Below are 11236 nucleotides of genomic sequence, written 5' to 3' on the forward strand. Positions count from 1 at the left end.
TACCCTTTCGGACCGCGTACAGAGGAAACAAAAAAATGCTGATAATGCTCACATGATTCTAGAAGAGAAAGGGAAAGAAGAGAGAGCGGAAGAACGACAGAGATATATTATTGTTCGGATCAAGAGGTGAACGCTGGGGAAACAAGAAGTAAAGAAATTTCATGTTTCTCAGATATGTAAACATGAATGCACATATAAAAAAATTATATTCATATAATTATCATCGTCCAAGTGTAACATTCTGACGTAATATTTGATTTTGCAGACACCAAAGTCACCCCTTTTTTCTCAGAAAATGAAAAACAATCATTTAAAGTCGGCCACCTCTTAACTTTCGATCTTTAGCTATTTCCAGATTGAAAAGTTTTCTCGAGATTGGAAAACAACTTGCTTACATTTTCTAAAGACCAAGTACCATTTCGAACAGAAAAGCTATCTGTATTTATTTGTACCAACGATAGACAGGAGCATGTTTTTACAAGAGTGCCTTAGTTCGAATCGAACATACTTTTCCGTAAATACTGCACGCGTGTACAGGTGTACAGATTGAGATAACGATTAACGAAATTGGTATCGTGTTGTACACCTTTTGTATCGCAAGCGCCACTCTCTCTACCTTTCCTTCTCCCGAAACAGCTATCTGAAAGCGTCAAAGTTAGTCACGAGAACGATTATTGTTCGCAGTTTGTCGTTCCAATTCTGTCCACGCGAAAATTTCATTGCAGTAGTTCGAACACGATGAAATGGCAAACTGGAGTATTAGTGCTTTGACTACAACGCTGTAGCTATTTAATATTTCCTTATTTTTATTAGTTGTTATTTCAGGAACTCTGATTACGAATATTTTCTACTGGATTCAGAGAATTTTTTATAATAAATTATGTTAATTAATAGCAGCGTTAATGGGCAAAGGTGGGAAAAGGAGAGAAGAAAATAAGACTTGAATCAATATGGTTTATTATCGAACACGATGTTGAGGTGAACAGCTGACATTGAGTACAGGAGATGTTATCATTTCTTCGTGCAATTGTGCATTGTTCGTGAATGCATAAAAGGGTTTGAATTTCTAATGCTTCGATAACATTGTCGCGTTTTCGATGCAAACAGCCCTGCGATCGATGCTTGATAGCATTTTCATAGAGGAACGACGCGACGAATTCATCGAGAAAAATACTCGATCCTTCAGCTTTTATTTTCGCAATCGTAGCTTTCATTCGTTTTCATTTAAAAATGCAGCCTTTGGTTATTTGTGAAACAATTACACCTCGTGCTTGCGTGAAATTCTAGTTTTTATTTTGCCAATTCGATACCGGTTCGGTTGCTTGAAATAATAATCGTTCTTGTTTCCTGTTACAGTCGCGATTTCACCGAGGAAATGATACGAAACAAGATTACGAGGCTCTTCGTACGAGTTTATTTTCACAATGCTCGATCGGTAAAATCGATTGGACGTTAACGCGCGAGTCTTCGAACTGGGAGGAAAAAGAGGAGACCGTTTTACGATTACGTGAAGCTCCAGACGGATGGTTTAGTGTTTTAGTTTTTTCTCTTACCAGGGACACAATAGTGCATGCTTTCCACTGGATGGGCGCTTAGGGGAAGATTTCTTTCCCCATATTGCTCAACGGACGTTACCATCAATTTTTATTAAACTGCTACTCCTTTTCTGTGTCCTTCCATTTTTCTTTTCGACCTTTATATAATGAAGTTTTTTGTTCATTATTTGTGTCGGGTCGGGTCGAGAATTTTTTGGGGAATTTCCCGTTTTCGGGATTCTTTTTGAGATCGGGTCGAGTCGAGGAATTTCCCAATTTTCTCTTTTCGGGATCAACTCGGATCAAGGAATTTCCCAATTTTTTCTTTTCCAAATCGGGTCGAGGAATTTCCTAATTTCCCCTTTTCGGGATCGGGACGGGTCCAGAACTTCTTCTCTTTGAAATTTCGGGTCGGGTAGATTCCCAATTATATTTCAAATTTCAAAATTACTGATATATGATAAGAGAAGAGGGATTTTTAATTTCAAAATTCCAAATTTAATCCGTCACGATGCACCAAAAGGTTCTGAAAACATTTTTTCGGTCTTCCACCTCGAGCGGTAACCCATCCTTGACCGGATCCACGGTCAATTTAGCTTGACCTCAGTATCTTAGGGGTAGCGGTAGAACCCACATAGCTAACGATAAGTCCGCCAAAAAACTTTCTAAATCACATACTTTTTTCGCAAGTTGTCTGCCTAAAAAAAGTTCGAGAGGTTCGAGAAGCATCTTGTCCAGAACTGGTCCGAATAAGGGAAGCCTGTGCAATATTCGCGTTCAGACTATTCTCCTGTCGCGTCGATGTATCTCCTCTGGTGCATCCCATTGCTAAAGCACTATCTCCCGCGCCGCTTCTTTTTCTCCTTTTCCCGTAACAGTTGAAAAGTTCTCTGGTCCCTTTCTGAAAATTCCGGGACAGGAAAGCGTAGAGGAGCGGATTGAGGCAAGAGTTCACATAGGAAATCAAGAAAGTCGACAAAGTTAGGAGAGTGCTAAAGTCCGATGTACGATCGTAGTTCGAGTCCCAATATCCCCAGGCGATTCGTGCTTGTTGCGGCAAATTGCAGACAGCGAACATCATAACCACGGCGATCAACATTCTGAAAAATCGTCTCGTTTCCAATTCGCCAAAGTCGTAAAAGAAACATCGAGAATACGGTTAGGTACCTGATGACGCCGCGTCTGGCTCGCAGCACGTTTCTGCTGGAAGTCTGGATGCGATGCGATTTACCATTTCTAGCGTTGCTAGCTGCACCGCTTAGGGTGGCGCTACTTTTCCATAAACCTACCGCCAATCTCGAGTACAAATGACACATCAGGGCGAGCGGAACTAGGTAGAGAAAGACGAGGTTTACCGCGTCCAGGACGACCTTGTTGTGTTTCTTAATGTTGGCCAAGCAGATGATGTCTACGTCGCCCGTGATCAAACGGTTTCTCATGGTCTCGACGTAAAAGAACCTGGGAGAAGCGTAGATCGCCGCGACCATCCAAACTACACCGATCACCAGTTGCAGTCGACGTCTGGTGAGCACGGATCTGCATTTGATCGGATGAACGATTGCCAAATATCGTTCCACGCAGACTACCACCAGGATCAATATACTGGCTGTGTAAGAAAGTGCGTGGACGAACATGTAAACTTTGCAAAGAAAGTCACCGAGCAGCCAGCTGTTCATCAGGTAGTTGGTCAGGGTTTGGTACACGCAGAATATGCCGACGCAGAAATCGGCCACGGCTAAGTTTGCCAGAAAGAAGTTTGTGATACTTCGTAGTCGTCGAGAAAAGGTAACCACCAGGATCACAAGCAAATTACCTAAAAATAAACCAGGTACTCGTATACTGTACATTCGTGTGCAACGAGGTTTAAAGGGAGGAGCCTCCTACTCCCACGCATCTAGTATCAGTGCATTCTAGGTGACAGAGTAACAAACAAAAATGAATTTTTTTAAATTTGAAAAATAATTAAATACAGGACCGGATGAAGATTCCTGGGCCCGGGGGCTATTAAATTTTTGAGAGTCCCCTCGGTTCAAAAATTTAAATTTATTCTGAATAAAATGAAAGAAAATTTCATTTAATATGTTTTGACATAGTAAGGCTTATACCTAGGCCCTTAGGTCTTCCCTTGATACGGCATTGGTTAGCAAAAATAAATATCAACAAATGCAAATACACGAAGGCAAGTGCTTACAACGAGTAGCTAATCTGGAATTTCGAACCGCGGATACAGAGGGCCGTCTGTATTCCATTGGAATCGATATTTTTCTACCTTATGGAACGAATGTTGCATAATAATCACATTATCACGAATCTCATTTAAATTCACTCACCATCGAATTACATAAACTTCTATATTTTCACTTAATCAATACGAGCAGTCGAACCAATTGTAACGATTACGTATTTATTTATCAGAGCCGCTGCTCGAGCAAATATCCGGTTGATTAATTTACAGGCCCGTTCGTCGAATGTACATTCAGACTGACATGAGTGAAATAATTTCTGTGAAACAGCTTTCCGTCCGGAAAGTGGACGGAATTTTCGAAAGATCCTTTGGAAATCTGTCAGCACGTAATAAAGATTAAGGAGAGCAGAAAAGGTCCGGAGTACCTTCGTTATATTCATTTGCTCGCACAAAGCTTTTCTTCTGTTCAATTCTATGGAAAATGTAAGCGGATGTAAATGAGATTTGTTGCTGCATCAACGAGAGGGAAGTTTACCTGGAGCTCGTGGCATCGTTAATCGAATCACGTTTAGAGCGTTTCCTTCTAGCGTAATCAAATTTTTCGCCTTTTTATCTACACCCCATTTTCACCCGAGCGGATCTCATCCGTCTGATTGGAAACTTCAAAGTTGGCAAAGCGAAACTGTTAATACTTCTTTCCCTCTCGCATTCTTCATAAATTCTACTTCATTCGACATTCTATTAAATCCGATAACGCGTGCTTTTCCTTTTTCAAGGAACAATAGTAACCTCGCAGAATCGATCCGCACTCGAATAGTGGAAGCGAACTTACCGAAGAAGCAGCAGACAAACACGATACTGTAAAGTGTAATAAAAATCACTTTCACGTCGGTTCTGTCGAAGATGTATTCCTCGTTTAGGGACACGTTGGACGGGAGAGTTTCGTTGCCTTCCACCGTTTCGTTCCCGGGGATTTCGTACATGACCGTGTGTCGTGTGCTCTGAAAAGAAATCGCGAGGAGGAAAAGGGAATGAACGATTGCTTTGCGACGTTTGATGGATGGAGTAAATAGAAATCAGAGTTTCTCTAATGTAGGACGCGTGATTTCTGTCGCGTATGATTCGTTCAAGTTTTCAAGTTAATTTCAAGTTTTCTTTCAATATTGGATGTAAATTATTCGGTCGAGTCCCGAATAAATTTATCTGCTGGACCCGAAATTTCGAGTTAGCGTTTGACCCGACTCGATCATTACCCGAAATTTACCCGAAAATTACCCGAGGCTCGGGTACCCGAATTTTCGAGTAAAGAAAAGGATATGCCTCTCTATTATCGAAGGCATAATACCATCGAAAATTGTCACTTTGTAATCAATTGATAATTTTTTAATTATCCACTCTACATCAGCGTTTATTGTACCTGGACTGTTGTACCTGAATGTTTTTATGTTACTTACAAATCCGTCACGTATCGTTTCACGATTAATTAATCCGCTACGTGTTCAGTTTTATCAACGACATAAGTAGTATAATACCGGGGAAAAGTTCTCGCCCGGTACCGATATGCCGATTCAAGTAGTTTTTAAACGGTGGATTACCGAATTTTGATAAACATTTATGCGATACGTAGCTGTTTTTCAGTTCGAGTTGAAAGATTTTTATCAATCGAATGCATGCGAAAAGACCAACGCGTCGAGTTATCTTATTTTTAGACAGATTCCGTATCGATGTTATCTAAAAAAATGATAATCTTACCTGATAATTCATAGACGAGTTACAGCGTGGGTTTCTCTTTTAATCTTTGTACCATATTTTTTATGGTTTCTCGCGATAAGAGTCGCTTTTCCCAAAGATGTACAAAGAAGGCTTCCCCGTCCGCCATCCCCGAGCGAATGACAATGCAGGGCCCTATATATAGGGTCCCTATATATAAACACTCGCGCGGGAAAATTTGGATTGATATTTATTTAATATTCATATTTCTCAATTACATACTAAATTTTATTATTTTATTACTTTCTAAATTACTTTTCATATTTAAATAATCAAAATTAAGATTTTCAAAAATCCATCTTCCCTAAGGAAACCTGATTTGACCCCGAAGTACGATTACATTTGTAGTATATTTAAGATTCAAAAGCAATCACAAGGAAGTCAAACATCACTCGCTTAATCATTTTATCAGATTCCTTCGCATCAGATACATTAAGCCGGTGAACATTCTTCTGATTAATGTCTATCGCGAACCAATTAGATCGCTTTTCATTCCCGATGTAATTCTTTGTTTTATGAAAAATTTCTTTCATTACAAACGATTTGAAAAACCATTGTTCTTCGCTGATCTTTATTTCGAAGAAAGAAAGTGCAAAACGGAAATGGGTAACGAACGGTTGGCCGTTTCGCGCGGTACTGAAAGCTTCGAGCTTTCATTCATATCCGAGGAGGTGACCGAGAATCCTGGATTTCGCGCAGGCGTTCGCCAGTTTGCTCCTCTGCGAAAATCGCCAACCCTTAAAGAGCGAAGGATTTATTACCCGGCACGATTCCATTTCGGTTCCGAGTCCAATATAACCGGAGTAAGTTTCCCGCGGTCGTAAGGAGGAGAATTTTCGAAGCAATTACAGCGCCGAGGAAAGAAGAAACCACTCGAAGCTCGCCGGATTAAGAATTTGTCGAGTTTCGTCGACGTTCGTAGATTACCATTTCTGAATCGAGTTAAAGAGGGGGATCGCGCGATAAATAGTGGCAGTTGGTGGCAGAGCGATTGCTCGGACGCACGAGGCACCGATGTCCCCTTTCTGTTCCGAATCAAACTCGATCGCGTCTTTGCACGATGTCCGATTGCCCTGAATAACGAGAAAAAGTGCGGTGAAAACGTAACTGTCCTGCGGTTTATTATTGCGAGGAAGATGTTGGAGAATACCAGAAGAACTTTGGGAGCAAAAAGTGAGTTGGCACGGTCTTCCTCGAGGAATCCAGGAAAGTAACTCAGACTAATCGCTGGTGTTTCTCGATTCAAGTGGCTCGTTGCGACAAAACCGATTGCAACGAGTACACGAAACGGAGGCTTCCAATTTTATCCTGGTTGACGAGTTACAAGCTCGCTTGGTTGCCACAGGACGCGTTGGCCGGCTTCACGGTCGGCCTCACAGCCATTCCTCAGGGCATCGCTTACGGCGTCGTCGCCGGATTAAGTCCAGAGGTACGATAGACGAACGGTCCGATTTCCGGAAATTTTTATTTATCTTTCTTCCTTCAGTATGGGCTGTACTCTTCTTTCATGGCGTCCTTCGTGTATATTGTTTTTGGTTCCTGCACCAGCATCACCATCGGACCCACCGCCATCATGGCAACGATGACACAGTCTTTGGTATTGAAATACGGCTCTGATATAGCAGTGTTGCTTACGTTTCTGAAAGGCTGTATCATCACCTCGTTGGGTCTTCTTCACTTGGGTAAGCGAAGAAGCGAGGCTATCGAATTTATTCGCGATAATCACGAGCGCCGATTTCAGGTTTTCTGCTGAATTTCATTTCGTTACCCGTAATCACCGGCTTCACCGTTGCCGCGTCCATTAACATCGCCGCTTCCCAGTTCAAAGCGCTGTTGGGGATTCCGGGTAGAAGCGACGATTTCATGGATTCCTTGATCTCGGTGTTTAGCAATCTGAACGAGATCCGATATCAGGACACCTTGTTGGGAATCGCGACGATAGCGATGTTGGTGTTGTTCAAGGTACGGTATAGTTTCGTTGGAAATTGGACTGAAGGTACATTGTCTCACAGAAGAGACGTATTCTTTTTTTGTTTATGTTGAAATTTATACCTACAAGAATTTACCCGGAAAACGAACTGGTAACTGGATGCAAAAAGCCGCGTGGACCGTTACCCTCGCGCGTAACGCTTTAGTGGTCATCGCAGGGACTGTGATGGCATACGTGTTCTTCATTAACAATCAGACACCTTTTGTGTTGACAGGTGAGAATTCAGATTTCTGGGGCCTGGGGCTGTCTTGGTATTTAATTTTATTCAATATTTTTTGAATAGCTAATAGAATAATTTCAAAACAGAGAAAAATGAAAACGATTTTCAGGAACGATGGGGGAGGGCTTGCCACCATTTGGACCACCGCCATTTATTATCGCCGCCAACAATAGGACGTACGATTTGCTTGAAACGGTCACTGCTATGGGCCCAACGTTGGCTTTCGTTCCAATCGTATCAGCCATCGAGCACATGGCTATAGCAAAAGCTTTCGGTATGCTGAAAATACTGTTGGGGCTCTCTCCATGGTCCGCCGTCCGAAAGTTGCGAATCTGCGCGAAATTTGCAGGGAAAAATTGTACCTTCGGGTATTTATTAATTTTTAAAATATTAGAAAATCATTTTCAGTATCGTACAGACGCGAATAATCACCCACGACCCCTCCAAATTTCGTTTCGATCGTCAACCAGGACTTTTCAAAATTAACCGCTTATGGAACAATGTGTGCATTTAGCAAAGGGTAAATCTTTGGACGCGACACAAGAGATGTTCGCTTTGGGGCTGTGCAACATGTTCGGCTCTTTCGTTCGATCGATGCCGGTCACAGGTTCTTTCACTCGAACCGCAGTCAATTATTCGTCCGGGGTAAAAACGACTTTTGGAGGTCTATTTACGGGTAAGTACTGAAACTCCTCGTAGAATTTCTTATAAAATTCTCTTCCTTTTTGCCAGGTGGTCTAGTGTTGCTCGCAGCCGGCTTATTGACATCAACATTTCGTTTCATTCCAAAAGCCACTTTGGCCGGGGTCGTTATATGCGCCATGTACTACATGCTCGACTTCAAGGCGTACCATGAATTGTTCAATGCCAGAAGTAAGAACTTTAAAAACCGAAATTTTGCAAATTTTCTTCTTCTAATTCCTTTTCAGAATTGGACTTTGCCTTGATGATGGTTACTCTGTTGTTTTCCGTTTTCCTAAAACTAGAATGGGGCATCATTATCGGTATAATTCTGAATCTAATCATACTCTTGTATTTTTCAACACGATCTACCGTGCAGACTGAAACGCAACAGGTAAACTGAAACGGTAAATAATTTTTTTCAAACAGCTATGATTTCATTTTTTGATGATTTTTGATGCAGCTAGGGGATAAAATTGTGATGCGCATTATACCTGAGGAAACTATTACATTTCCGGCGGCGGAGAACTTCCGAGCCCATATAATGGAACTTTCGGAGGGCAAGTTGTCCAACGTTGTGCTCGACTGTCAGAATTTGAAGATGATCGACGTAACTGTAGCAAACGTAAGGCGAAATCATTTTTCTTCAAAAGTATTTTATCGAGAAGATTGGAAACTATTGTTATTTCGCAGAATCTGAAACTGTTGGCCAACGATCTGCGACTTCGCGGGCAAACGATTCGTTGCGTAAATTGTCGCGACAACGTGCAAGCTGTATTGAAGGCTATCGCTCCGGACCTCCAATGCGGATCGTCGAATGACGAAAATCTATATCAATAAGCCATCTCGATAATTTGACCTCGCTTTCAACATGTGTTCCATTTCAGACTATCAAAGCTCATAACACCGTTTATTGTAAAGCAACGATTGCGTAATACCAGCTACCTCTTACTCCTTCCATAACAACGAGTTATTATAGGTATGAATAAATAAATAATTGTAATTTATTTTACAAGCCACTGTGTTTACAAATTTCCAGATATCACGCTAATTTCATATTCGATTGTTAAGTAAGTAAATAGAATGGTGCACGTTAAACGCTTGTTGTAACGATTGAATCGATTCGATGTATGCTTTCAAAGTGCTCCTCCATCGTTTCGTTGTCCATTGGTATCCAGTAACAATATTTACAGTATTTTCGTCGATGAAATTTAACGTGTGTCGAGAGGGACAGTAGAGTAGCAATTTGTTCGTGACAGAAATTGCATTCGAACCTCAAGGATCGTTGCTCTGAAAGCTAATAATTAAAGCCTTATATAACCGTGCAACTATGGAGTGGAGAGAAAAAAAATTGTTTTCCTTGAAAATTGATAATACGTAATAACAAATAATATAACTCACGTTAAATGCATCGCCGCTCCCGGCGTGTTTATCTCTTTCTGAAATAACAGCGTATTGAGGCACTTTCGAGTCGGAATTTTCCTTCTTACGGAGTTGCAGCGATAAAACTATCGGCTGTTTTATTTCTTCGAGCTAAAATTTCGTTTTTCATTAATAATTATTAAAAAAGATCACAAGAAAAGAAAATTTTATATAAATTAAACATTATTTATAATATAAACTAAACATTATTTGCATTTCCCGAGCTTGATCAGCTAATACGATACAAATAAATACAATAGATTTGATTAAGTTTTGAAAAATATCGTTCTCCGCGCATTCGATCTGCGCATCGCTCGGAAGGTGGTTGCGCGCATGCTCGTTTCCAGCAGTCCCCGCGTGGCGTTCGAAGAGTGTGGATCGTTTCGAACTTGCTCGTGAATTTTGACACTTTGTGCCATGTAGTGACTATATTACGTCAAAATAGTGTAAATTTGTTGCTTAACAGATCACTAAATACGGACACAAGTGAATTCAAGTGTATTTCTACGTAATTATATAACATTTCTACGATAATCTGTACTCGCGAATACAACGGTGCTTTTCGCGGTATTACGCGACGCCATCTTGCTTTCTAGTGCACCAACGCCATCTTGCTTTTGAACAGACGCTATTTCATTCCAATAGTACTCGTGTTAACGAAATATCGTTTAATAAATCATTTTATTTCTACGTAATTATATAACATTTCTACGATAATCTGTACTCGCGAATGCAGCGGTGCTTTTCGCGGTATAACACGACGCCATCTTGCTTTCTAGTGCACTAACGCCATCTTGCTTTTGAACAGACGCTATTTTATTCTAATAGTACTCGTGTTAACGAAATATCGTTTAATAAATCATTTTCGCGGTAATTCGCAGTTACAATGGATAATTTCACGCGTGTGCATCGAAATGGAAGACAGTTGAAGAGGAACCACGATCCAACCTACCTTTCTAGTGCTTTGAATCGGAGGACGGATGTCGTACACGAAATCCTTCTTCGTCATCTTCTCGCTGATGTTTCGATTGCATCGCAGGTTATACTTGACAGCATCCCCCGACGATGAATCCGTCAACGAATTTCTCCAGTCTTGGTGAGTGTTCATATTCTTTCCATACGCACCCATTTCATTTTTCACCAGTCATATTTTTTGGTATTCAATTGTCTAACCGTAACCACGGTTACGTGTACACAAGGAAATTTGTAGGTTTTCATGAGAAACAATTTTTATTACGAAACGTATGTATTTATTTGTCATAATGATAAATTACAGATAACTCTTAAGTCAATAATATTGTTTTTCTTTCATAAATTCATGTTAATATAAGATTTTTCCTAGTAAAAATTTTTCTTTCATTTATTTCTTTTTTCTTTACTCGAAAATCGTTCAAGTGCGAGTTTTAATTATTCGATGTCGATAAAAACCGGCA

The 11236-nt window shown here is 40.6% G+C and overlaps 4 protein-coding genes across 4 annotated transcripts in view; 2 read left to right on the forward strand and 2 right to left on the reverse strand.

Annotated features, from left to right (window-relative positions):
• Positions 1-1666: 1666 nt before the first annotated feature.
• On the reverse strand, positions 1667-5576 carry LOC114879159 (trissin receptor). The gene is made up of 4 exons (XM_029193797.2): positions 5473-5576; positions 4553-4721; positions 2703-3348; positions 1667-2635 (listed from the first exon to the last, which is right to left on the reverse strand). The coding sequence occupies exons 1-4, from the start codon at positions 5482-5484 to the stop codon at positions 2206-2208; spliced, it is 1257 nt and encodes a 418-aa protein (XP_029049630.1). The 5' UTR covers positions 5485-5576; the 3' UTR covers positions 1667-2205.
• An 877-nt stretch (positions 5577-6453) lies between these two features.
• On the forward strand, positions 6454-9396 carry LOC114879146 (sodium-independent sulfate anion transporter-like). Its single transcript, XM_029193776.2, has 11 exons — positions 6454-6663; positions 6738-6919; positions 6977-7172; positions 7232-7452; positions 7550-7694; positions 7810-7974; positions 8215-8376; positions 8433-8573; positions 8630-8775; positions 8845-9006; positions 9075-9396. The coding sequence occupies exons 1-11, from the start codon at positions 6627-6629 to the stop codon at positions 9219-9221; spliced, it is 1704 nt and encodes a 567-aa protein (XP_029049609.2). The 5' UTR covers positions 6454-6626; the 3' UTR covers positions 9222-9396.
• Positions 9397-9463: 67 nt separating this feature from the next.
• On the reverse strand, positions 9464-10911 carry LOC114879157. The gene is made up of 3 exons (XM_029193796.2): positions 10756-10911; positions 9783-9914; positions 9464-9678 (listed from the first exon to the last, which is right to left on the reverse strand). Exons 1-3 carry the CDS (start codon positions 10909-10911, stop codon positions 9475-9477), a joined length of 492 nt encoding a protein of 163 aa, XP_029049629.1. The 3' UTR covers positions 9464-9474.
• LOC114879140 overlaps positions 10174-11236 on the forward strand; it is an 81782-nt gene continuing 80719 nt past the window's right edge. The window contains exons 1-2 of the mRNA XM_046289221.1: positions 10174-10311; positions 10685-10899. The gene's annotated coding sequence lies outside the window, so the exon portion shown is untranslated. The remainder of the gene's footprint in view (positions 10312-10684; positions 10900-11236) is intronic.

The sequence above is a fragment of the Osmia bicornis genome, chromosome 16 (genome assembly GCF_907164935.1).
Source record: "Osmia bicornis bicornis chromosome 16, iOsmBic2.1, whole genome shotgun sequence".
NCBI classification, from domain to species: Eukaryota; Metazoa; Arthropoda; class Insecta; order Hymenoptera; family Megachilidae; genus Osmia; species Osmia bicornis.

What these genes read in the sequence shown, in the direction of transcription:
- LOC114879159 (XM_029193797.2), bottom strand. An exon ending in GTTTGTCTGCTGCTTCTTCG is followed by an intron (nt 3,349 to 4,552) that starts GTAAGTTCGCTT and finishes GTTTATTTTTAG; the next exon opens with GTAATTTGCTTGTGATCCTG. An exon ending in GCCAGACGCGGCGTCATCAG is followed by an intron (nt 2,636 to 2,702) that starts GTACCTAACCGT and finishes ACGATTTTTCAG; the next exon opens with AATGTTGATCGCCGTGGTTA.
- LOC114879157 (XM_029193796.2), bottom strand. Translation starts at nt 10,911, where the DNA reads ATGAACACTCACCAAGACTGGAGAAATTCGTTGACGGATTCATCGTCG. An exon ending in CGATTCAAAGCACTAGAAAG is followed by an intron (nt 9,915 to 10,755) that starts GTAGGTTGGATC and finishes ACGAAATTTTAG; the next exon opens with CTCGAAGAAATAAAACAGCC. An exon ending in GGAGCGGCGATGCATTTAAC is followed by an intron (nt 9,679 to 9,782) that starts GTGAGTTATATT and finishes TTTAATTATTAG; the next exon opens with CTTTCAGAGCAACGATCCTT.
- LOC114879146 (XM_029193776.2), top strand. Translation starts at nt 6,627, where the DNA reads ATGTTGGAGAATACCAGAAGAACTTTGGGAGCAAAAA. An exon ending in TTTTGGAGGTCTATTTACGG is followed by an intron (nt 8,377 to 8,432) that starts GTAAGTACTGAA and finishes CCTTTTTGCCAG; the next exon opens with GTGGTCTAGTGTTGCTCGCA. An exon ending in TCGACGTAACTGTAGCAAAC is followed by an intron (nt 9,007 to 9,074) that starts GTAAGGCGAAAT and finishes GTTATTTCGCAG; the next exon opens with AATCTGAAACTGTTGGCCAA.